General features: G+C 42.2%; 1 protein-coding gene across 2 annotated transcripts in view; it reads right to left on the bottom strand.

Moving 5' to 3' along the window:
* The window catches only part of GAS6 (growth arrest specific 6), a 41,288-nt gene extending 19,996 nt beyond the window's left edge, over positions 1–21,292 (bottom strand). For both annotated transcript variants that reach the window (XM_039549566.1, XM_039549567.1), the window contains exons 1-5: positions 21,165–21,292; positions 20,609–20,775; positions 6,484–6,508; positions 5,639–5,701; positions 784–906 (exon numbers count right to left, since the gene is read on the bottom strand). In XM_039549566.1, the coding sequence (XP_039405500.1) occupies positions 784–906; positions 5,639–5,701; positions 6,484–6,508; positions 20,609–20,775; positions 21,165–21,234 (448 nt within the window). In that variant the 5' untranslated portion in view covers positions 21,235–21,292. The remainder of the gene's footprint in view (positions 1–783; positions 907–5,638; positions 5,702–6,483; positions 6,509–20,608; positions 20,776–21,164) is intronic.
* Positions 21,293–26,772: the final 5,480 nt, after the last annotated feature.

Below are 26,772 nucleotides of genomic sequence, written 5' to 3'. Positions count from 1 at the left end.
CCTGGTTCTCCTGCTGTCTTGGTTGCCACAATTCTGGACTGGCTGGATACAACTTCTAGACATTACTTACTATTGGCAAGCAAAAAAAGCAGTGGCCCTGACAGGAAGCCTTGCAGGCAGAAGAGAAAAAAAAAAAGAAACCATAAAACAAGAGGAGGGAAGATAACTTGTAGAGAAAGCTCTGTGGGCAGCTGGAACTTCTTGCACAAATAGTTTCTGTCTGAAATTCTCTTTTGAGGTGATGGAAATACACCAATGGAATATGTGGAAATAAGTGGACATGGAATAAGGTCCTACTAGCAAGGAGCCTTTAACAGACTAATTTTATCAGTTTGTGTGTCATCAGACTCAGACCTCAACTTGCCAACTGAAAGTCATTGTTCCCACTGCAGGGATGCTAGATGGGAAGATGGGCCAGCTTCTCTGGCTCTGCGGCCTGTGATCTGTTACACCAGGGTTCACAGCAGCAGCTGATGCAGTTCAGCTGAAAAGGCGCTACAACTCTATTGCTGCTGCGGCTTTCAGAGGGGTGGAGCAGAAAGCTGGAATGTAACTTCTTGGATTACCTTGCCAAGACCAAGCTGAGCTCCACTAAAGTCATATAAAAATGCTGATGCGAAAAAACTACCTGTTTGATAGAAGGATAAAGCACGAACAGTGTGTAATCCAGGTTCACTTCTGTGACTTTTGCACTGTGCAGCACAGTGTCAGTGACCATTTGAGAATACAACAGAACCCAAAATATCTTTGTTACAAGAATGAAAGATAATGAAACCCAATTACCTTTTTCACATTTTTTTCCCTGCCAGCCACGCTTGCATTCACAATAGAAGTCCCCCTTGAGATCCTCGCATTTGACGGTCCCTTCTTTGTGACAAGGATCGGGAGAACACTGGTTTGGCAAATCTGATTTACACAAGGAATAAAAAAACCAAAACAAAACAGAACAATACATTGAAGTCACTGACAACCAGGTGTTTCACTCTCATCAGAAGTTGAGAAGCTTAAACAGTGTTGGGGAATCACTCAGAAATACTTGCACCTGGCAAAACTGGAAGCGAATTCTCAGTGCTCACATGCCAAACAAGCTGTGCCAGGAATTTTGCAGAGCACATGCAGTGGAATTCATCTCATTGCAAAAGGGAGTGAGCTACCACCCCCATATCTGAAGGGAACATCCTGAAACAACTCAAAGGAGTTCATTTTTCTACTATCGCTAATTTTTGAGAAAACAAAAAGCAGTATCAACTAAAATCCTCAAGAAAGGATGGGTACTCTTTTCAATCATTTTTGGTAGTTCAACTGAGGATCTTACCAGGGCTGATAGATTTCTGGCTAGCAAAAGTTTATAAATGAAATTTTTGTTAGACCTTTTCTATTACATAGAATGAAAATAAAAATGAATACCCATACATAAACAGTCAAGGAAAGCAAACCATGAATCCAGTTTACAGAGAACACAATGTTCCTATGGGGATTTTTAGGCCAAGTTCCAGTATTTGGCAATGTATTTTCTCATGGGAAAGAAGCAAGGGAGTAGTCGCCACCTTTTCGGAAGGATTGAAGGAATAAATCTCAAAGTATCATGTAACTACTGACCAATTGTAGTCACCTGCCCAAATTCACCTACCCACTTACCTGCAAAACACCCAGGGACAGTGCTTTGCAGAGGTAACTAAAGGAAGGATGAGAGAATACCCTTGTTTCCACAAAAAAGTGATTTGGTAGCTATCATGTAGTAGTAACCCGTTAACACCAGTGTTCTAGATAAGTGGTCTTCAAAAACATGAGTGCATTAACTGTTTGCACAACTTTAACCAGAAGGAACAGTGCAGAAGCTCATTCTGCAGATTGCAAAGCTCACCTAGTTCAAAGGCCTTTCTTTTTACATATCTCCTCCCACCATTGGAAAGTGCCCAGTGCGTACATTAAGTGAGCAACAGCAGAAAAGACCTGCACTGGTCTCCATGCACTGGTTCTGCCGAATCCAGTACACACTCTTGATAGTCTGAAATGTGACTTCGTAGCATAGCAGGGAGGCTTTTAGGAGGGGAACTGTTCATAAATTAGGAGCCCCATCAGACTTCTCAAACTGAGAGAAGTTAAGACTCCTATTTTTGCCAGGATTATACTTCTACGTATCTCTTCTTAGCTTCCTCTGTGTGATCCTGAAAGTGACTGTCATGACAAGCTGCTTTGAAAGAACTTTAACATTTCTATGAGTGCAGGCAGTAGCAGCTCCATTTGATGTCTCATAAAGCACTGAACAGCACTCCTGTTTGCACTGACTGCCTCAGATTTAAATCTCAGGTGGCTGAGGCTGGCAGGCATCTCCGGAGATCACTTGTGCGACCTCCCTGCTCAAGCAGGGCCACCTACAGCTGGTTGCTCAGCACCATGGCTAGAAGGCTTTTGATTATCCCGAGGATGGTGACTCCACAAGCTCCCTGGGCAACCTGTGCTAGCTGTGGTTCACTCTCACAGTGAAAAAGCAGATTTCTGAACATTTCCAGATGTTCAGATGAAATCTTCCAGATGTGCAGAGCTGGGGCAAAGCTACAGCCAAAGAGGCCAGGCCACACAAACAAAACACAGCTACATGGGCTGTCTTAACCTCCACCTGCCAGAACACCTCCCAGTAAATCACTGCCCAGCTGACACACTGCTGGAGGTGGAGGAGCTGGGGAAGGAGAAGCCAGGTTAAGGTGGTGATGAGCCATAATAGAGCTAGTCTGACCAGGATGTTTCTTTTCCTTGACAGATCAGAATCTGTACATTAAACAGAATGGTTTAGGTATAATAAGCCAAGTATTTTCTTTTTAGGAGCACAAACCAAGCCTCCTAAACATGGCAGTGTTTTCAGTCATTTGATAAGCAAAACAAGTCAACAGGGTTATGCCCAACTTATCTGGCGTATCCACAAGTTTCTGATTCTTCCCCTCAAACTGGATTCTGACATGCCTTGCAGAGCCAGGTGGTAGTAACAGTGCCCAGCAGGATAACAACCCATGGTATAATCCATGGATAACAACCACAGAGATTTATATCACATCAGCACTGTGCTGATTATTTGCTCCCTCTTATCATGAGAGTTTGAGAACATAAGACACACTCCTATACTGTTCTGGTGGTTTCACAGCTGTGTAATTCTGCTGGCTTCATAGAAGGTGCTCCTGACTGAAACCATTGTAAAGAAAAAAATTGAGCTCATTTCCATTCATCTACATGACAGATTTTAGTAAAGCTGTTAAAAGTAGTGATGAACATGACCTTTTCATGTGCTTTGAGCTGTGTGTGATAGCACCTATGAAGCTCATAAGTGCATACAGAGAATAGAACTACCAATTCCATCTTTGAAATCTGTATGGAAACAAGACCTGGCTTGTGCTTGCTGCCTGTCACTTTCAGTTCATCATTTTGTTCTGTGAATTTATTTTTTGATACCCACAAAATAGTTCATACTGAAACTTCATAAAGAGAATGCTAGGTTGCAAAGAATATTACACTTAGTAATTTAATAGTAAAAAGCAGGCACACGTGACCTAACAAGAATCTCATTGTGTTTTTTAAGGCCCCATGAAGCTTCCTTTCCCAAAAGTCCTGTACAGATTTCCACAGCCTTGCAGAACCAAATCCTTAATTCCTAGATGACCTGCAGGATCTCTTTTAGAAAAAGATCCAGATAGGCAGAGAAAGTACAGGTATCCGTGTGTAAAGTCAGCATCTATCTGCAAAGCAATTATAAATACTCATTGCAGTCTCAGTGGAGATAGTACAATAAACAGAGTCCATAGAGGGCCTCAGGTCTCCCCAGAGCAGACACAGTTTGGTTGGGGGAATCCCTCTAGAATCAGAGGAGATTAACTCTCTTCTAACTCTGATGGGAATACTGCTCATGTAAGCACTCATGCTGGAAACACCTATCTACACACTGTATCTAATTCTCTGAGTCTGGAGCTGAATCCTAGCTGTATAAATCTGACCTCAAAGTTTATGAAATTAGGAATCCTCCCATATTCTGTCTAAGCTGTCTAATCACTGTCATACTTAAAATTTCTACCTTATTTCCACCATAAAGTTAATCATCCCCCAGTTAATCATCCCCCAGCTCTTAGGCTGTTCAATGTCTTTGTATACCAGGTTAAAAGAACTTTCCACTACCTTGTTTTGAGAGGAGAAAGGCTGTTAAGAAACAAAATTAAGAAGCGTCTTGCAGGCACAAACCCATAGAGCTACACAGTGTTTTGGAAGTATCTGTGAAAAATTAAGAGGCACACTGGTATTGGCCAAGCACGAAGCCTGTCATTCTTCCAAGCACATTTCAGGCTCCTTCTCTATTACTTCTCCTGTGAATTGATGATGGCTAGCCAAAACTCAGCCATTTAAAAGCCTTTTAATATTTTAATGGAGGAAAATATTATCATTTTCTTTCCAAACCACTGCATGTGCAATGGGCAGAAAGCCCTACAAATAATTATTCAGCTTTTATTTCTTCAGATTTTTTCATCACTCCCCTTTAGACTCCCGTTTCTGAGACACTGATTAGCTGTTTCGAACAAGTGTTCCCAGTCGGTATCACCATTTTCATCAGGAAGTCCTGCCTCTTTGCTGTGCCACACACACAAGTAAACCTAAGCATTCAGCCTCACATCCCACTTTGAACTAGCTGGCATGCTGCAGCCAACACAGGTACCACAGGTCCAAGAGTTCCCAGTTCAAAGGACTCAACATCCAAAAGTGATATTGCAGCAATATGTGAGGGAAATTCTTCACATACCACTTACTAACCTTGGAATTCACTCTTAAAAAAGGTAGTTTTAATGACGTTTATAAATGTGAAAAGTTGACTAAATACTGATCCTGCTTTGGTTGCACTTGCACTTGTATGAACACATGACTAATTAAACTTGATGACAATAAAAGACTGAAACCCAGGGGTAAAAAGAAAATAAATATACATACATCTGATTTTCTCCACATTTGAACTGCTCATGGGACATATTTAGTATACTTACGCAGTTTTCTACCTTTAGCACTGCTAAGCTTCAAAAGGCAACCAGAAGGTATTAGAATTCATCAAATTCTCTTCTCTAATGTTAGTGAAGAACAGAAAAACCCCCACCCACTACAAAGTTATCAGTTTGTCTTCCAAATTGATCTGAGTTTTTAAAGGTAGCAATATTCAAAGCATAGTCGCGTGATACATGAAACTGATCTCTTAATGTAAAGAAGGCTGACACAATCCTGGGTTTGACTTTAAGCTTTTCTTAAGGTTCCTTAATGGGGCGAGCCAAAGCTAGCATGCAAAAGAATAGAAAACGAAGGGCCAAGCAGAGTGTGCAACCTTACGGTACCTCCTATTTCTTGTCCCTCTTGCTTCTAAGATTATTCAAACCTTGGGAAACAGGTGGGAAAGAAACTTGCATCATAAAATACTGAAGCACTAAAACATGACAGCGAGATGGCATTAGGTTATAAAATGGGAAAGATTTTGTTTAGTGGTATGAAGTCTCAAGCCTGAAAAATAGGAAGACCAGTATTGAAATACTACCAAAAATAGAGATGGCTGAGCTAGTCCCATACCTTCAGGTAGAATGAGAGAACATTTAACTACAATATAAAAACCAAAAATGCTTACTGTGAACACATGTAAGGAAATCTGGATTTCTTTTATACGGTGACCCATATTTCTGAATACAAGCTGAAAAACAGAAAATGATATTGTTATTGTTACAGTGGTGAAGGACAGCTGTTCAAAGCATGTAAAATTATACCTGGCCTGCAAGGATTTGGAAGGTGGATGCAAAAGCTATGCAATATTATAATCTTCCAGATGCCTTAACATTCTGAAGTTCACCGCAATCTTTTAGCTTTGATGTACAGTAGTTAAAACCCATTTGAAGAGGATGATCACTTAACCAGATGCTACTATGATTCTAAAACTATGGGAGTAGCTACTCAAATTTGACCAACTAAACTTCTCAAAATATCTAAAAAGCACATGGATTTTTCTCCTACTGTGGCATTTGTGATCTTAAGTACAACATATTAAACACAAATAGAAAACAGTATGATGCCTTGACTATGATACAGTCAATAGAATAAGCCAGTAGTTCAACCAGGCACCTTTTTTTTTTTTTTTAATAAGGATATTAGTTAATAGCTAACTTAATTAAAAAGGGGAAAAGGTAGAAAACTACAAATTATTTCATAGCAGTGCAAGCCACAGATATATATGCAACATCAAGATTTTAACATGCAGAAAACACATAAAGCATCTTTGTCTGCAAATGTACACATAAGTAAAAACACACACCTCAAAGTAAAATAAGGAACATAAAGTCTAGCTTTAAAGTTAGCAATGCAAGTTTATTGCAATCAGATGTCCATCACCTTCCTTAGCAGAGATTTCAGATGTGACAAGCTCCAGTGTTAGGCACATACCAGCACTCCCACAAAGTGAAAATAAAAGCTGCAACTCACCCAAGTATTTCGGGTAAAAATATTCCTGTAGAAGAGGGGAAAAAAGAGAGCAAAGATTTATTGAAACATATTTGCTTCTATTTTCGTGCTATTTAAGAGCTGCTGTTAGTTTGGTGGTCTTGTATGGCAATTGTTTAACAAGTTCCAAACACCAGTATCCTAATTTCCTTTTATTCAGAACCAGGGCAGCACAGTATTATACATGCATTTTGTCATTTGAAAAGGAAAGAAACATTAGCTCCAGTCTCAAGGTGTTTTTTGATGGCAGCTGATCTGGTCAGTGGCAGTGACTGAGCGCGAAGACACTAACCGTCCAAGAGATAAAGCTGCTGCTGATGGTATGAGGTAGGGGAAGGAATTGGAATCTAAGGGCAAAACCCTGGAGGGAAGAGTACAGGATCATTCAGTCACCCCGTGCTACCTCAAAGGCATTCTGCTAATGCAGGACATGGCCAGCACATGAACACCACAGCCACTAGAAAAAGTACTTTTTGCTCTTACAAGGAACACCCTACAACTCAGACAGCAGCCATTGCTGTACCACCCACACATCACATCCCCACATCCCGGATGCTCAAAGAAGGGAGCAATGGCACTTTGCAAGAGAGGGGAAAATTGACACCCATTACTCTAAAACCAGACTGCAAAGGGCATTGCCATTCCTCTCATGGTACATGGTCGTGCATTACTGTTCCCTACTTTGCATCAACAAAGTGCAGCCATACAGCAAGAGCAGCATCATTTTGCTGATGTGATGTGAGTAAGTTAGAATAGTCAGCCTGGTGAGGCCTTGCAAGTCACATGACGGCTTGCTCCAACACGGAAACAGCAGGAAAATTCACTTGTGCTGCATGGAAGAATGGGAGATTGGCTGAAGCTGACAATTGTATCATATTCTTAAAAAAATACAAAACGTCATGGCCAGGAAAAAGCACTTCTGTCCACCTTCATCCTGGTTTCCGTAATATATAAGTCACTAATTCAAGTGCTGTTAAAATGGTAATTGGGGCATGGAATGAAGAAAAACTTACGGATTGTATCAGTGCTTAATTTTTTTCTTTTTTAAAATAAACCACTTCTCAGCTCACTATGAAAGCATATGCACAGTATAATTCTCTTTTATACAACAGGAGCAATTTCCATATAACACTATCTCCGGTGAGACTGGGACAGTAAATACCCTGCATTCTAAAAAATTAAATTGGTCTATACAATGTGCAAGAAAAGACACTATTTTATCTTTTCCTCTTATTACAGATGTTTGGATTGCATCTATACAGACATGTATAAACAACAGGGACAGGCACACACCGTGATTCAGTTTGATCTGAACTGCCCAATGCAATCAATTGCACTGTTGACATTTACCAGAAGAATCAATTGCTTCTGGCAAATATGCTCCAGTTACTGAAATGCACCATGCAAATATTCAGCCTAAATTATGAGAGCATCAGCAAAGAAGTAGAAGCAGCAGCTTACACTTACGTTAATTTTCAATTCTGACATGAGGGCGATAGTCTTGGCATCTTATGGGCTTGAACTTTGAAATGTGTCTTAGGGTTAACAGAGTGATGAGCTCAGAACCCACTATGGTCCTTGTTCCCTCTTTTTTTTTTAACGTTTAGTTTGGAAAAGACAAGTCAAAAAAATGTAGTCGAAATAGAAATAAATCTAAGCAATCTAAGTATTCAGATGGTTGTCCATTTGTGCTATAACCACAAACTGAACTTCAACCAGCACTTGAGGAGAAAAAGATAGGGGTGTGTAATAAAATATTCCAAACATTTCTTTCATTATTTCCCCTTTATTCCATATACTTCACAAGAACGTGCAGATGTATTTAACCACCAACAGGATAATCCAGACTCTGGCAAGAACAACTGTTTTGGCACTAACAAGACAATAAATAGGAGCTTTCATATTCATGGCTATCAGCCTAATTGCTCCATGTCAGTGGTGGCAAAGGCATTTTCTCCTTGACCTCTGATGAATGAGTTGAGTGCTAGAAAAGTGGTACAGAGTTTACTTTTATACAAGTAACTTCCAAATTCAAACTGACTGTGTATTGATTCAATGCCAGTTGAACAGCAGGCAAGTGAAACTCCAAGGCATTGTATCACCACAAGCTTCATTCCACAAAGTATGTAGCCAAGTGATTTAAACAGGAGGCTATTAATAGAAATTTAACTCTTCCTTCCCTGTCTTCCTCACTTGCTTATGTTGTACAAAAGCACTTGCTGATCAGTAGCACTTCTCCAGGTTTACAAAACCTGCTGATACTACCATTCTAAAATAAAGACACATGCTCACAGGTTCTAACATTACTCATTCTTATATGATTAACTTTTTGTTTTTCTCCATAATCAATTTCTCTTACAGCTGGCTTCTGTAAATACAATGACAACATAATTACATTCAGAGAAAAGATTAATAAGAATGAAGGATGAATGATCTTACACCTTGAGAAAAGGAACCTGCTTAAACTGCAGTCCCTTTTCAAAAAACACCGATGAGAAGTTTTCTTGGTTAAAAATTCAAGCTGCGCCTAACCTGGTACAGATACACGTTATTTCTCATGTGAGCGCTCAACTCCTCAATGTCTTTTCAGTCTTCTGTGATGCACTATGGCTTAATGATGCCCAGATGTCAGGGAAAATGAAAATCCTATACAGGATCAGGTCCCTATTAAAAGTGTGCTACTCATCTTCTTTCTACCAGAAGTGTATGATTGTATTTTCAGAATCCTACAAAAATGCCAAGAGAAATGCTTTGGGGCTTGCTAAGAAGGAGTTGGCAAACATTCTCTGTTACTATTTTGCTGATTTCTCAACAAGCCACCTTCAATTTCAGGCTCAATAAACTTCTCACCATCCAGAAAGTCACACACTGTTCACAGGATCAAAACACGGGAAGTTATTTAACTGTTACCACTAAGGTGGCAAAAATCACCACAGAATTATGTAAGTGTTAAATTTTCAGCTTGGATTGTGATAAAAAAGGTCAACGTTTAAATGTGGTCAGCCATTCCCCTTTAGATCTGCTTCCTAATTATTGCTGAAAATAAAAGCAGGAGCAATGGGCTTTTTAAATAAAAAGGTATAAACAAACACATGTTGGTCATGAACATCTTCCAGACAGGCTGCTGCACAGACACTGACCTCACCAAGCTCTCCAACCCATCTGTCCAGTAGTAACATCCCAGCACAGGCAAAAGGAAGACAAAGGCTGCAGAAGCTCCAACCTCCACAAGAGACCAAACATCACAAATGTAGCTTCAACAATTCCAACAAACTCTGTGACTGTTCCTACCAAGAAAACTTTAATGTATTTCCACCTCTCTTGTTTGTGACCCACCAAACTTTCTGTCTGACTGGTTTCCATGTACCAACCAGTATGGCTGGGATGCCAGAAGCTACAATAGTCAAGGGCCTGGCAGCAGGATACCTGCAGCCTGTGGTGTCCCAGTAACACGAACAGTTCTTTTGTAAACTACAAAATCTTTTATCTGCTGCCACTACAGCTCAAACATGTAGTATGAGCTACACACCAGAGTTGTAACTCACCCGTGAGTTATATGTCATGTGCCATCCAAAGTACAGCTCAGCAGAGATCTCAGGTAAAGAAGAAGAAATAGGAGAGACTGGGAAGTGCCTAACATCTCCAAATCTCCAGCCTTTCAGTGAGGTGGAAGGCACAGCATGAGGCCAGTCTCTCCAGGCAGGTCCTGGCTTGCTTAGCTCAGCTCAGTGCCAGAGACCTTTCTCTTGCTGCCCAGCAGACAGAGCTGTGCTTTAACAGAAAAGATTTAAACTCTACAGCCCCCACCTCTTTCACAGGAACACATGTACACGCTAGAAGCAAGTCTTCGATGCACTATTTGCTTCCACAACAGTATTGCAAGATCTAAGACTGCATGTTTTTATTTCAAGGTAGAGTGACACCAAACATGGAGTAAGAACTCTGTTCATGGGGCTAAGGTGTTCCTCTCCCACCTGCAACTGGAGCTTACTATTACCCTGATAAAATAGCCACTACAGCACTCAGTCTGGATATCTAAGAGAGCATAATTTTAAAAGTGTCCTCAAAAAAACTAACCCAAGAAAACAACCCCCCAAAACTCCAGGTTGTTCATTTTTATATTTGGCTTTTTCCTTCCATGTGTTAAGAACAGTTTCCCTGTGGCTACCCAGGCAACAACCCACATTGAAACAACTGAGGAGAACAGCAACATGAAGGTAAGAATTCACAGCTGTGGAGTGGAAGGGGCAGAAATAACTACGTCAGCCTCCCTACCAAAGGAAACCTACATTGTCACTGGGGTCACCATCTCTTTTCAACTCTATGGCCAAAGTCCATAATGCTAAAATCCAGAAGTTAGAGCAATTTTATGGAGTATGCATTAGTCCTGCAGCATTTTTAGAGAAGATGGAAAAACACCAAATCAGAAGAGGCGTTAACATGAGTCACTGTATAAAAATAGCCCTTCTGAAAGCATAACAATGACCCTGTTGACACCAGGAAAACGTTCTCACTGTTGCTTTACTTTAAAGTAATTGGTAACACTGGAGACCTCAGACAAAAGGGCCTGCTTACTGCTTCTGTTTATTTTGCTTGAGTAGCAGGTCAGGCAAGACTGATAAGCACGGAATCTAAGGAAAATCATGTTTGAGCTCTAGAGGCCACAGATACAAGGCGTAGTTTATAGGAAGACTGTTCATGTTCCTGGGCATCTGGCTCTTGGTGGCCCGGCTTGGCCAAAAGGCCTCCAGAGGTGCCTGCCAACCGGAACCACCCTGTGATTCTGTGACTGCAGCACCACTAACACCGGAGCATTTCACTGACTTGTGTTAGCAACGGTGATTTCTAAAAAGCACTTTCTTAGTTACCTAGTTACATCTAAGAGAGTAGCAACAACTCCCACATTATGCCCTTTCCTCGTTTCCATACAATGACTCTCCCTTTTCCGCTTTCCTTCAGGACTGAATGTTTGTCTTGGGCATAGCCAGACCTCATTTATAAACATTCTTCATGTTTCCACACTATGGGCTTGCATTATCCTTGAAGAAATGACTGCTACCAACCATAATTGGCTATAACTTGCCAGTTTTCAACTGTTATAACCTGAGAATGCAAATCTCACTAATGCTCGAGAACTCTCCTCCTTTTTTTAAAACTCAGCCCTAGTATTTAGATGCATAGCAAATCTCACACTGCACGATTGGGCACTTCCTCCCATATAAGGGCATTAAGCAGTTCAGCAATTGAGAATTTTATATATGTAGAACCTGTAGGTATAGAATTTATGCTCAAATGAATGCCATGTTACCTGCACAAGCTTTCCTTCTCATCATGAGGAACCCATCACTCAGCCAGGTTAGTTTGCTTCCTATTTTGCTTTACGGCAATCTGTATTCTCTATATGAAGAGCAAAGAGAACTTCTCTCCACAACTTGGCAAGTGAGGCGTTACAGAAGCAAGTAGGTCACATTACAATCCAAAAGAAGCCTCCAAGTCTCATCTCCTACCACCCAAGTTACAGCTGCTTAGGGTAGCTTTTAGATTTTGTGTTCATTTGTCAAGTATCCACTTCACACTGTCCAGCTATTCAGATGCACAAAGACTGGGACTGCCCCTTCTACCAAGCTGTTGAACTTTCCAAAATAGAAGCATTCAGGACCATATTCTCCAGCATGACCCCTTCCATAGAGACTAGGTACCTCTGCAGAATCCTCAAGTCTGAAATGAAACCCATCTATTGTCATAACTTCCTTTGCTCTGTTCTGGACAGCAAGACTGTTTCCCAATAGCTTACCGAGGTGCCACTTCAGCAAAAACTGTTTCTCTGCAATGAGGAAAAACCCACCAATGATTGGAATGCATAATTACAGGGGAGAAAAAGAAGTACTGAAAGGAAAGAAAAGAAGAAAAAAAAAGCTCTCGTATGTCACAGATATTTTATATTTTATGAAGATGCAGAGGGCACAAAGACATGTTTTCTATAGGCAGCCTGAGACAGGGTTTGATTAGACAGTAAATAGTGTGAAATAGATAAAACTGGTACCAAATACTTCAACAAAAATAATCTGTAGAGTGATCCCAATTGGTTGCATGTGCTTTTAAGTTACTCTGACAGGAATCCGATTACAAATGCCTTGAAGTTTCCTCCACTGCTTCAGAAAGGCTACTTTCACTCCAGCTGTAACAATGCGTGAGATCTCAATTTGACGACAAATGTTCACTTAGTGTTGCTCATTTGAATCCCTACTTGTTGCAATAGTTACAATATTTGTATGTGTGGGTAAACTAACACTCGCTCAGATAGTTTAGTCAAATTAGGGAAAACAGTATCTGACAAAACACCTAGCATAAGTAAAAGGCTCTCCAACACCATGTCATTACTCTGTAATTATTTTAGCCATATTTAAAACAGAACAGGTAATATATCCCATCAAACATGATTTAAATATCTATGATCTCTCATAGGTTCTGTGACATTTTATCCACTGAAGTTTTTCCCCTTCTTGTAATGTAATCATACTGTTTCTTTGGATTTTGCTTATCTGCAGAGGTTGCAACTCATACAAACAGCATTCAATCACATTAAGGAATTTAAGGATTTGGACTCAGAGGGCACAGGCAAGCAAGGAATAGGGAAGTGACATCTTAGATGACACCAGGCCCTGGTGACAGAATCTGATCTCATACTTCCCTGTTCATTATTTTAATAAGTCATTTTTGCTTTTCTCTTCCTGTCCTAAATATTTTCTGGAATTGAACTAGTACTCCCTGTTCCAGGAATCAGCCAAATATGGTAGCTTTCCAGGTACATGTGATTCTGTGCAGTGCAAGCATGACCCGTTGTCCTTTTATGGCTTCATTTATATACCCTTCTGTCCTGGCAGGTGTGCAGAGTGAAGAAAACACCAAAAATTGTTCCCCTCCCTGGGTATCCTCCTTACTTTCCAACTTTGCTCTTCTTCTGGGTCCCACTGCTGATGCTCAAAGGAACGGGGGAAAACACAAACCCATCAATAAGTAAATTTCCCCACAGATGTCCACGTGTGGAAAGCCTACAGAACAGCACTCATAACAAAACTGTGATGAAAGCAAAGATACAGAAGGGAGACCCGCTGAAAAACTTCAATCAGATTCTCCAAGGCTTGGTTGTTCATTCATTGCTTTGATAGGCTGAGCTGTGACAACAATTTCTGTTTCTCTTCCAGCACCTGGCTTTCCCATCCTAACCTCAGGCTGTCCTTTCCACCATGTCAGTCCCCACTGGACTGGGGAACTGATCCAGCTGCAAAATTACCATTTTTCTCTACAGACTACTTTTCTTTAGGTTAAGTTACTTTAATTGGTCCATGCAGTCACCCAAATTGCTGTGCAAGAAGGGTGAAAAGAACAGGCAAGGGAATTGCTTACCTCTACTAGATCAGCTGAACTCCCCAATGTGAAACCAAAGCTTGAAAAGTAATTTGAGGGGAGAAGTAAACCTTGTTGCAATGTTCCTTCTCATCTTCTTCTAAATCAGTGGTGGTGGTTCCATCCTTGTTCTTCATACTTACTGGAAAGTGACTACTTGTAATTCATTAAGCTCACTCAGAGTATGGAACACACATAAATTACAGCTGCCAATTAAGCGGCTGCACTAAAAAATTGTATTAATTCCCAGTAGGCTGCTCCTATTTTTTTTTAAAAAAAGAAAATGAAATTAGCTCATGGCCACAAAACTGTTTTCTTAATTTTTAATTGTCTTTTTTCCCCTCTCACATATTTATTAAAACCTATTGTATTTCTCTAGAAAACAGACTTACCCTAACTTTATCTACTTTTTCCATTATCATCCATTGTGACCAAACCAGCATAAACCCCCCTGCTTCAATTTGCCATTCTTAGCATCTTTTTCCACCCTATCTTCAAACAGCCCCTCAGCATAATATTAGTCCCTTTTGTCTTGTCTTGCTCCTTCCCTCCTACTGCACAGGACATTTAGCATGTACTACTTCTCTGATGTGGTGTGTCAGTATTTCCAGGTCTATTCTGAATTTCTGGGCTACTCTCCCATGAGTGGAAACTGATAAAGATCGGGTAGGCATGAGTCCAGCAGAGCTGATGGAGTTGTGTCTATTTCCACCAACAGCAAACATTGCTCACCCTTCTCAAGAATTTTTGATAAAGCAGCATTTAGCCAAAAAAAAGTATAACCTGCCTGCTAAGGCAGGAAGGAGTACTTTTGTCACCCTCCTGCTACTGAACGCCACCACTGCCAACAAATGCTGTGTCCGTACTGCAAAGAAGACAGGAGCATCCTGGTCCACAGTCCCAATCTTTTTGCCTTGCAGACCAGTTACACCCACTGGATTTTGGTACAAAGCTCCCTTGTCTTTTATAAGAAACTACAGGGAGAAGGAAAGAAAGGGAAGGGAGAACACCTGGTGGACACCCAGATCTCATCCCAGCAGGCTGGGATGCCACTGTGGCATATACCTGGGTACTCAAATTTTTACTTCCTTCTTCTCTCCTTCAACCCATTCCTGGACAAAATTCTAAATATCCCCATATTTTCTTTCTCAAAATCTATTAAGCAACTACCATTGTGCCTGGGAATCCATTCTTCCATGTACTGAGTCCAAGCAGTTTAAAACATTAGCACAGAGTTTTCCAATAACTCTTTCTCTCTGCACCAACAAGAAGAGACAAATAAATTTATACCAGCTATAAATCTAGCCTTTTCTCCATGCTCTGCCAAAATGTCAAAACAAATCAGTATATTGAGAAGAACTGTCACAGCAAATAAAACCAGATTCTTGCCTGGATCTATAAAGGAATATTCTATACAGGGATGATGACATCTGTATCTAAAGATATCAGTATTTTTCATGTCTAGACTACACAACATTCACTAAATTACTTAAAGAAATTTTACACTGCTTTGCTCTCCCAGTAACTCCTCTCCTCCCTCTACATGCCTTCATACTTTCCTGATTAAATTTACATGTGTGTATCTATCTTGCTATCCTTAGAAATAACATCTAAATATTGCCTGAAAAGCACCCCCCCTAAAAGATCAGAATGAAGTTTGGAAGACCCTAGTCCATGCATGCCGCTCATTGGTGCTATCATGACCACATCATATTATGGAACACATAAAAAATAAAACCAAGTGAGCCATCAACACTCTGAAAACCAACCAAACTGTCCCTTATCACACCCTATACATTGCTTCATCAGCATTTCAGCTTCTCAGTAAACCCAGCCTAGCAGAAAGAATGCTGACATTGCTAGATGCTTTGTTAGGATCAGTAATTTTCAAGACAGGATTGTGAAAAACCCCAAAAAACTTGGTCTGGTGTCACTGCTGCCCTTGCCATGAGTGGGATAGTGGAGTAGATTCCTCTTCAGTCCCAAGTTACACTGTGATTCTCTGCCAGTGTTTTGTGTATCTCACAAGCCATAGATTTTAATAGCATTTTGGATGCAAGTCCCTCAAAAACCAGAATTTTCACGTCTGCCTGTGAATCAGATGTCCATTCTGCATGCACATGGAAACCAGCTGGCTTTCCACAGTGCTCTACTGAGGACCAAATCCATGAACACAGTAAACAGTAAAAAAGCCAGGCTGACCTACATCAGTGTTTCTGGTGTGCCTAACACTTTTGAATGCATTCAGCGTGGCAATTTCTATGGTGAGCTGCAGGAAGGCCAGTAATTCTTCAGCAGTAACAACAGCAAGCAAGATGTGCAAGGACAGATGCTGTACTAAGGCACCAAAGGATAAGAGGCTGCGTTCAAACATCTTCCCTATGCTGAGCCTTTCAAAACAGAGAAACTCCTTGCACGAGGACACTTTTTTCTTCAGTGAAATACAGTGTTTCTGAGAACACCACGAGCTACAGTCCCTTCTGCCCTTTGTTTTACATGCTTGGATGACCAGATTTTTAGAACAGGTCAACCAAATTCCAGAGTAATTTATCAGTGACTTAACAAGCTGTAATACCTTGACTGCATACCAAGGTCAATTATTTCTGCAGTACTGCTTTTATAAGGCCTCATCAACATCTTAAATAAGATAACATTCTTATCTCTGTATCCGAGGTATTTTGCAACTTCATCCCATCTATCACACCTAGCATGTATTTTGAATAGATCACATTTAGAAACAGTCTGCATACCTCCCATCAAGATGTTTTCCATCCTTCTTTTTTTTCCCACACCATATTCTCTTTTAATTTTTCTGTTTGGCACCTCTAGCATAAATGAAATTACAAGACAGGAATCATCCCAGAATTCTGCAGTAATGTTTAAGGATGTTATAATGAGCTTCATGAAAAAGGTAGGCTGCAAGACTCATTATTGCAGGCTACTTGTTTTTACCATGTATAGTCATACAAGTGGCACAGACTGAGTTTTGTTCTGCATCTAAAAAAAAAAAAAAAAAAAAATCTAAAAATGTTTCAATTGATCTTCCTTCCTCTAGTCTGAGCGAGCTGATATTTATATTTTCCATAATACAAAAGACAAAAGCTGCCCTGGCCTGCACATGAATGGCTACTGGGCCCCACCTGATACACTATTCTTAGCAGTTGATGTAAGTAATCACACATGTGGCAAAACCCACATTCAGGTTTCAGAGAATGTCCATCTTCTGCTGACTGCCTGCAGATGTTGCTTTGAAAGCTGATCACTGAAACAATAGAAGGCACAGAAAAAGGGTGCTCTGGTATAGATATGTGACACTTCATTTCATTTACTGGTCTGTCCAGGAAACAGGTATCTTTCCATAAAATGTTATTCTTGGCTAGATGTTACAATTGGCTGCATCAAGATATCGTTTTACCTGGGAAGCATCACATGAGCTACGTTACAGCCTTCTTTCATCTTACCTCAACTTCTGGAGCTGTTTAATTGAATCAGTTAATGCAATTTTGTATCACATCTTTAGGACGTCTTGAAATTAGGCCTTGAAATTCTCCTCACACAACCACAGGATAGTTAAGAATGGCAAGGTTTGTAAGGAAGGCTTTCATGGATGTGTCACTTTGTGTGTCTGTATATTAAATTTCACTTGTCATTTATTACCCTCTCACATTAAGAGTGTTATCAAGTAATACAGCCAAGCTAACTGAACAGCTTCTTGCTCCCAAAACAGGTTGTCCCACTCTGCCTTCCCTCTACGCTTCCACCTTATCCCCAGATGCACAATCTTTGTAAGCTTTTGTCATTGATGTGACCTCGCATCTAATGGAGAGGAAAAGGGAAGAGGGACAACACTTTTGATCTCACATCACAAGCCTTCCTTGAGGCTGAACAGGGAAGCATCAAGATTGATTAACTAATCTCTAACTAACTTTCAGTTGTCATGGCTGCAAAACTGTGGAGGGCTCACCTGAAAGTGATACAAAACCATTGCTCCTGTGGGACAGCAAACAGCCAAATGCCTACACAGACACTAATCTGGTGCTTTAAAGCATAAAACCCGGGAGATGCAACAGGACAGATTGCACTGATGTATTCCCCATGGCTTACCAGCACAGCCTCTTAGAGCTCAGCACAGGGCAAAAAATGCCATAGATGTTTCTTTCTGCCACAACCTATGTAGTTAATCCCTGTGACCACGTTCAGCAGGCACATGCAGAAATTTCAGCCTTCCTAAACTACAAGGAATCATCTTCTGTCAACAGCAATCTGTACATTTCCCTGGTCAATGAAAGCTCACTTTACCAGCATGGATCAGCTGCAGCCTGGCAATACACTAAGGCATGACTGCAATTACTGCAATTCTTCAAAAAGCTTGGTGGTTTTTACAACAGTTTTTGCCTTTCCTGAGTCAGGTCTCAGCTAGCTTCCTTCTTGTGTCAGTCACTAGGACTGGATGTACAACACAGCATCAGTGAAATGACAGCACAGTAACTCCCTACTGTTTAAAATACTCTTCCGTTGTGAATTAATACTCTGTCCATGAAATCCACAGATACTGCTGGAGAAGTAGTCACCTGTGCCTTACAAAACAGTGAAGGTTTCCAGTGTAGAGTAGTAACAGCCCACATACATAACCTCTGCCACCACGCATTAGAAAACTGTTACTGCGCAGCAGCTGCTGCTTTCATGTCACATATGGATTGCAAAAGGGACAGGAAGTGCCATAAATCCCCAATATATGACGGCACATTTGCTTCTCCATCAAATTGGAGAAAAGTAATGCAAGGAGTAGGACATACTGCACTTAACAAGCAACTTCATAGCTCTTGTCAGGTTTGTGTCTCAGAAAACGTAGGATCTTACGTCACTGAAGATCTAAGTGTCCTGGTGTAGACACAGGGGGCACAGACAATAGAAGCCCACCTAGCCTTTCTTCAGGTTTTCAAAACAGAGTGAAATCCAACAGCAATAATGAAGGAAATGCACCAAAAAAATCAAAATAATTTGCAATGACAGAAAGTTGGCATTGTCCTACAAAACGCACTTAAAGTATGACTGTATCTTAAAGAATTTATATTATACATCAAAAGATTTTAAACCAAAATGATTTCACTATTGTCATTTCAGCAGTAGAATTGTGTATTCTTTCCAATTTACAAAATTAATACCAAATACTGTTAAAAACTCCTTACATATTTTTACACTATCCCACCCTTAAACTGATCCATCATGCATCGCCTTTGGCTACTTTCTTGGCCAGCAGACAGTTAGTAAAAGTACTGACCTTAGATCTCCTTTGTTACAGAAGGCTACAAAATCACCCTCATCATGGTTTTCCCTGCATGCACTGCTATGTGATGAATATTTATAGTGAGTTTAAAGTTATATTACTCAACATGAATATGGAAGTAGTTGTACCAGACACTCTCACCCCATTACAGTTATCCACATTCTGAAGTAGCTCAGCTTTTGCAGAACAGAAGCAAACACTTCTACATGCAGATGTGACTACACATAGACATAAAAGGTGTAACATTAAACACTGCCTGGACAAGTGCTCCATATTAATCTCAAAAATGAAGACTGTCAAAAATCTATCATGATGCTTTTGCTGTACTTACTACTGCCTTGTGACAACAAGCTACTGCACTGTATATCCAGTGCTGAGGCTGCTAATGAAGCACACGTGTCAGGACTTGCCTTAATGAAGCATAAAACATCTCTTCAGCGGAGTCCCTCCCTTGCCTGTGGTTTGTGTCTCTGTGTACACACACACGTGCTCTCTCTCCCTCTCTCTCTCTGTTCTATCTTCTCCCTAGAGCATCATACCATTAACAGGAACATGCTGTGCAGAACGGAGCTTCAGTCTGAACACCAAGAAAATCCACTTCCCACTGCTAAATCCATGCCAGATACTCTTTGCAATGAGAACAGCCTATCCAAAAGAGTGTTGAGAGGAGGTGTAAAGTGACTTGAAGAGTAAGCAAGCTTAGTGAAGTATCTGCATGCTGCTTGAAGTGAGAAGGCTGAAGTGAAAGTCAGCCTTGGTAAGACTGGAAAAGGCAGCTTCATGTGTGGTGTGCAGTCTGTAACTGTGTGAATCCACACTTAGTGTTACAAGTGCAGCAGTACCACATTCCCATACATGAGCTCTCCTGCTGTTGTAGTGACAAGTGCAGAACCTACTGATTCTAAGATGCTGACCAAGCTGAATTGGCCCCCATGGATTTAAAAGTGGTTAGGACATTCTTCTGAGAAGCCCTTATTGTGACATATGCTGCAAAATTCAGGGGATTTTAAATACAGCTGGGATGGGAAACTGAAGGAAAGATGAGGGATGGTAAGGTATCCAGACAGAGAAGCTATATCATTATGTTGCACTGGTCTTGCTTCATGGATTTAGACCATGGGTGAACAGGACCCTTCTAGTCTCCAAAGACAGTCCTGCCAGCCAGTGCCAGGCTGGGCTGCTCACCCAGACCACGGTCACCGAGGTGCTCCTGGCTAGACAGCCCTGACACTGTCCTTGTGCAGGCTGAGCCTTAGTGTCCTCCAGTCAATCACCTAATGGCCATGGTCCTCCTCCTCCCGATGCCTTTCCCAGCTGTGCCGGCAGCTGGCATCCAGCGGCGGATAGACGGTGGGCGGGAGCGCGGAGCCGGACAACCCCCCCCAAATCTCCACGGCGGCTGTGCGCCCTTACCGTCTCGGGATCATTCTCAAACACCTCCCGGGCCTCCTCCTTGCTGCAGTGCTCCTCCACGCACTCCCTCTCCAGGTGCCCTTGCTTGGTCTCCTCGAAGATCTGGTAGGCTCGCCGCTGCCTCTGCCGCAGGAACTGGGCAGCCTCCGGGGCGCGCAGCAGCACGGCTGGGCAGCCGAGCGCCGGGACGGCGCGGGGGAGGCCAGAAGCAGGACGAGGAGGAGAGGAGCAGGAGGAAGGACAGGCAGCGGTGAACAGCTGAGCCCGCCTGGCCGCCCCGGATCCCCGGACCCCCACCCCACACACCAGACCGCCCCTCCGGGGGGCACCGAGCGCCCTCCCTGCCCGGGGCGCCGCCCGTGGGTCGCCGAGGCCTCGGCGCGGCCCCTCATCCGCATCCCCTGCCCCCGCCGCCGCCCTCACCGCAGCCGCGAAGCTGCGCATCCCCTCCGCAGCCCACCCCGCCCCGGCAGCACACCCCGCACTCGCACACACACAGGGCGGCGGGGGATGTTCGGCGGCGTGTGCGGGAGGGACGGACCCCCGCGGTACTCACTCTGCGAGGAGTCCGCCGCCAGCAGGACGAGCAGCAGGGCGGCCCCGAGGGGCGCCGCGGGATGCGGCATCACGATGCGGCGTTGGCTGGGGCCGGGCCGGGCCGGGCGTTGGCGGCGCGGCGGGAGCGGCGCGGGGCGGGCGGCGGCGCGGGCGGGGAGCGCGCTGCTACTGCGGGAGCGCGGCGGCGGAGCCCGGCGGGGGAGCCGCGGAGCCGCTCGCCCGCCCTGCCCAATCCTCACAAGGCACCGCCGAGCCGCCGCACAGGGACACACCTCGCGGCGGAGCGGCCTCCCGGCCCGGCCCCGCGTACCTGCCCGGCCGAGCGGCGGGGGCGGTCACGGGGACTCGGGCCGATAGGAGGCCAGTAGGACGCGGGGAGCGGGCGAGGAGACTGCGCTCTCACCTCCAGGCACATCTCTTTAATAGCGCCGGGGCTCACCAAAGAAGCTGGCACCAAACCCAACCCAGTCCTGCTATAAATTAGAAACTTGGGTTCTCCCCACACACCAACACAGGTTTTGGTCAGAAATGCATTTTCAGTTTGTTCCACTATTTCAGGATGAACTCCCTAGGAAAGAGATGAATCCCGTTTATACCAGTATGTTGCAAGCCATACTTTACTGTCCCTTGCCCAACCGAAGTTACACGGGACATGTCCCCTGTGGGAAACCCTGTTAGCTGTAACGTAGAGCTGTAGGGTAAGAGCTGCACTTAGGCTATCTACTGCCACTGCTTTAAAGCCACCCCTCTTATCTGTACCGCTCTGTCGAAGGGTCAATGTGGCCGATAGCTCCAGTAACACCATACCTATACATTCTTCAAGAAAATTTCAGTGGCATAACTTGTTTCAGAAAAAGAACTTGTGTAGTTTAACTTTGTTATTTAGGTATATCTAATACAGACTTTGTGTCTCCACAATAATTACTGGAAATATAACAAATGTAAACAGTGTATTCATATCACATATAGTTGAAGTAAAGTACGTGAAAACCGAAGAGCCAGCCTACTCATTCAAAGCAACCATCCCTAGGCTGGTATCTTCTGTCTGACAATGGCAATAGTAGAGATACAGCTAAGAGGTATAAAAACATATAAACCACCATGGAGTGGCCTTTTCTTTCTGTTTTCAGCTCCTGAAGTGCAGAGGAAGAGCTCTCAGGTGAAAATTGTGTCCACTGCAACACTAACAGACACAAATGTGCCACTTCTCTATGAATTTATCAACTAGCTTTTTGGTCTGTTGGTATGCCTGGACTCCAGGAGTGGTGAGAATTTGGACAAAGACTAGACAGGAACTTTTTCTCACTAGTTTTTAATCCAGGGCTTAATAATTTTACAGGGTACTTGAATTTTTGTCATCTAAGAAACAGTGAATGATCATGCCCTATTTGTTTTCACCATACCAGTTTATAGACCTCTCTCATACGATTTCAGAACCATTCTTTTTCCTGAAAGGAAAAAAAAATTGAGCTTTGTTCTATTACTTGTTTTCAGACCCCTTTGAGCTGGCATTGCTCAAAGCAGCAGTCCCTGCAGTCCCTGTTTCTTTTTTCTGTTCTTTGGCCACATCCATTTCTTGTGCTAGCATGCCACAAACTAAATCAGAATAATCCAACAAAAATGACTAATTTTATTTCAGATCAGTTCCCCCACTGACTTGCTGAACAGCTGCACAAACACCAAAAGGGAGAGGCTTTCAGGAGTGACAGCAAGTAGCTGCAGGCAAAGGAGCTTGGGCCTAATTTCATCAGCAGAGCTGGCCAAAACGCTTTATGAAGCTACAGCTGAAGGCAGAGGTTTCCTAGGACTGGCTGCCACTTTCCTCCCTCTGTCATGTGTCCCCCTGCCCACGTCCACAGATGTGGCTGTGCCATTTCAGCTCAGTCACCTGTCAGGAAACTCTTCCCTTTGTTTAGTGTGTGTGTGTTTTCTACCAGGTTACTGTGCTGAACCAGCTCAGTGACAGCACAAAGAAGTACGGACTGGGATTGCAGCAGTAAATCAATAGTCTGCTCTGGGATTGTAGCCTGAGCCCCTCAAACAGAAACCATTCCCCACCTTTTCATCCTGCCCTGTATATTTTCTGTTTATACTTCTTTTCAGACAATGCGGATAAAACTACATGCAATATTCAAGATATGGTTTTATAGTAACAGTATCCTGCTTCTTTCTTACTTCTGTTTTTCTCTTACTATTTTCAAACATCTCATGGGTCACTTCCTGACCTGTTCTTTTCAAAGAGCCATGAACAAGAGGTCTGAGACCTCTTTCCTGAGAAGAGTTGCTGTTTTACCAGTGAATACAGAAGGTGAGGGTTGTCTTTCATGGATGTGTCACTTTGTGTGTCTGTATATTAAATTTCACTTGTCATTTATTACCCTCTCACATCAAGAGTGTTATCAAGTAATACAGCCAAGCTAACTGAACAGCTTCTTGCTCCCAAAACAGGTTGTCCCACTCTGCCTTCCCTCTACGCTTCCACCTTATCCCCAGATGCACAATCTTTGTCAGCTTTTGTCATTGATGTGACCTCTCAGCAAGTCAATTCAACTCACTAAGCCAAGATAATTTTTTTTTCTAAAAGTCTTCTGATATTCTTGATTACCAGTTTAAGATTTATCTGTACAGATGAATTTTGTATCATCTGCCAACTGACCTCATGGCATTAAACTTCTCAATAAAATTTCTGAAGATGTTGAACAGAAGAGATTCTTGTGGGTTCTGGAAACTGCATTATATTGTGTAATCTAATGATGAATTTTCTTTCTTTCAGATGGTTTTTTATCCTCTTCTGTTTATCCCATATGATCACACTTTGAGAGCATATGGTAAAAGACCAGCTCAAAAGTTTTTTTACAATCCAAGTTTCTAATATTATCAGAACCATACTTATCTAAATAAGTATCACTCCTTGAATCTCAAATGGGTTTGGAAAACAAGACATCTTTCTTGGTATGCAATGCCGATTCTTCTCCAACATATCATTTAGTTTACCAATTCTATTCTTTATTATATTTTCCAGTAAGTTGCTTGGCACAAACATCAAACACTGATTTTGGTGACTCAGAAGTCTTTTCAATAGTTGTATTTTCCACCTTCCATTCTTCTGGCATGGTAGCATTTAAGGCAGATTTAAGCAATGAGTTTCATAATGCATCTTTAATTGTCTTTAGAATTCATGGATTTATTTTTTATTTTTGTTATCTGGTCTCAGCTGTCCCAGTGATGTCTTAGGGAACATGAAAAACAGGATAGAAAAATAATGCTGAAAATATTAAAACAATGTTATATGAACTGCTTGTACTCTCAGCATGTCCCATTTTAGATTCTCTTTTTATTTTACACTAATCTCAACACAAGTTTCCAAATATAAGTCTGAAGGATTAGTTTCCATTGGCTTTTAGACACCAACCAGAAATATGCACCAAATTTAACAAGTTTTGAGAGAAGTGACTAAAAATACAACTAGAAGGTATTCGTTAAGGACCAAAAATCTAAAAGTGATTCATCAGTTAACAGAACTTGAGACACTTACACAAAATTCTGATGAATGTCCATTTGTTTTTCTTCCTTAATTAATCCCAAAATAAAAACCAAGGTAGCATTTGCCTTTTAGAGCAAACCCATGCGTAGTGTGTAGCCAAGCTGCAGAGGTGCAGTGGAAGAAGGTTTAACTGAGCGAAGTTCATTTAGGTTCCTACAACTAATTACATTTGTAGGCACCAAACTGTAGAAGGAAACTAAAGTGTCCTGAAAAGAATATATAGGCCTCACAACTTTAGAGCTGAAGAAGCAGGGCAATGGAGCAGGTGAAGGGTCTGCAGCACAAGTCTTATGAGGAGCAGCTGAGGAGGCTAGGGTTGTTTAATCTGGAGTAAAAGAGGCTCAGGGAGGACCTACAACCACAACTACCTGAAAGGAGGTTGTAGTGAGGTGTAGGTCAGTCCTTTCTCCCAGCTAACAAGAGAAAGGACAAGAGGAAATGGCCTCAAGTTGTGCCAGGAGAAGTTTAGTTTGGATATTGGGAAAGGTTTTGTCGCTGTAAGAATGATCAAGCACTGGAACAGGCTTCCCAGGGAAGTAGTAGAATCATCATCCCTGAAAGCGTTCAAAAAACGTGTGGATGTGGCACCTGGGGACATGGTTTAGTGATAGACCTGGAAGTGCTGGATTACCAGTTGGATTTGATGATCTTAGAGATTTTTCCCCAACCTAAACAATTCTATGATTCTATATATGCGTAATGGAGAAGAGGAAGGGATTCCCAAGCCTGCCCTTCCTTCCTTCTATCAATCCTCCAGCTAGGGACACTATGGGGTGCATGGTTCTTGACTTCTGAAGGACCATCTCTTCTGTGTAAAGTACTTGTTTGAGTGCAAGGAAAAATTTATTAGACATGTCCTCTGAGTTGTCCCACACTGCCAAAGTATCTCAGATTTTAGTGCAAGTGACTGTTTCACATGCTCATTCCACATTCATTTCTTGTTATTTTTCCTTCAAAAGTGCTCTTAAGGTGTCATTCCTATTTTTTCTTGTATTCTATGGGTAGGGAGGAGTAGAAGGCTATGAGATTACATCAGAATGTTTAAGAAATGAAATGACTGTGGAAAGAAGCATACTTAACCAAAAAAATCCCTCTGAGAGTAAGTGAGCTGACTCCATGATCCTTGACCTGAATGCAGTACAGGCTGGCCATATGCCAGATGTACTCAGCACATTAAGATCTGGAACATGCTTCTTAGTTGTGAACTCTAATTCACGGGCTAATGCCAGGAAATAAACCAGACGTTTCAAGGACAAGGAAGTTCTGAACTCTCATCTTGTTCTCCCCATGCCTGTGTTGGTTCCAGGTGAAGGAGATTTCCTTTCATTAGAGGCTAAAATGGTGACTGAAAATGGCTTTAGGCACTAGCAAAACCAAATTGCTTATCTGGGCAGTGGCACTCCCTCTGCAGCAAGCAAGACAACAAAGAAACTCCTGGGCAGAATGTGCCACTGCCATCCATGGGTGAACTCCCAGACTAAATGGCACTGAGCAAAAGCATCAGGCCTCCTGCCACAGCCTACAGGACATCATGGCTCCTGGTTTATTATATACCTCTGCAGGACATTGAAGGGTTGAGGTGGGGATGCAGGACCAGAGGGTCTGTTTTCTGTGCAGTCTGAGTCATCACTAAGCACCTGGAGGCAGGGAGCCCAATGGGGCTGTTGTATTTGTCATGACAAGATGTTGTGGAGAAGAAGGAGAAACTAGAAGAGGATCTTCCATAACTGACTGTGCTCTTTACTTCTTACCCCTTTGAAAAGAATAGCTTTGCTTTTCTCCATTTTTAAAACAACCTCTGCATCTCTGAGATCCAAGCATTAGATTGTGGAGTTAACTGCATTGTGGAGGAAGCCCAGTTCCTTCTATCTCACTCCTGCCTTTGCATGTCTGTTATCTAGTTGAGGATATTAAATTAAGTTGTAATAGATTTCTTGCTTGAGGATAAAGTGCCCATTGTACCATCACTAAGTGATGACTCTATTATCTCCTTATGTTGCCATTTGGCATAAGAATTTTGTAGAGGTTGAAAGATATCTTGGTTTTCACCACGTGACAAGGC

This window comes from Corvus cornix, chromosome 1, assembly GCF_000738735.6.
Source record: "Corvus cornix cornix isolate S_Up_H32 chromosome 1, ASM73873v5, whole genome shotgun sequence".
NCBI lineage: Eukaryota > Metazoa > Chordata > Aves > Passeriformes > Corvidae > Corvus > Corvus cornix.
The sequence above is the reverse complement of the archived record's forward strand: the minus strand, read 5'-3'. Positions and strand labels throughout refer to the sequence as shown.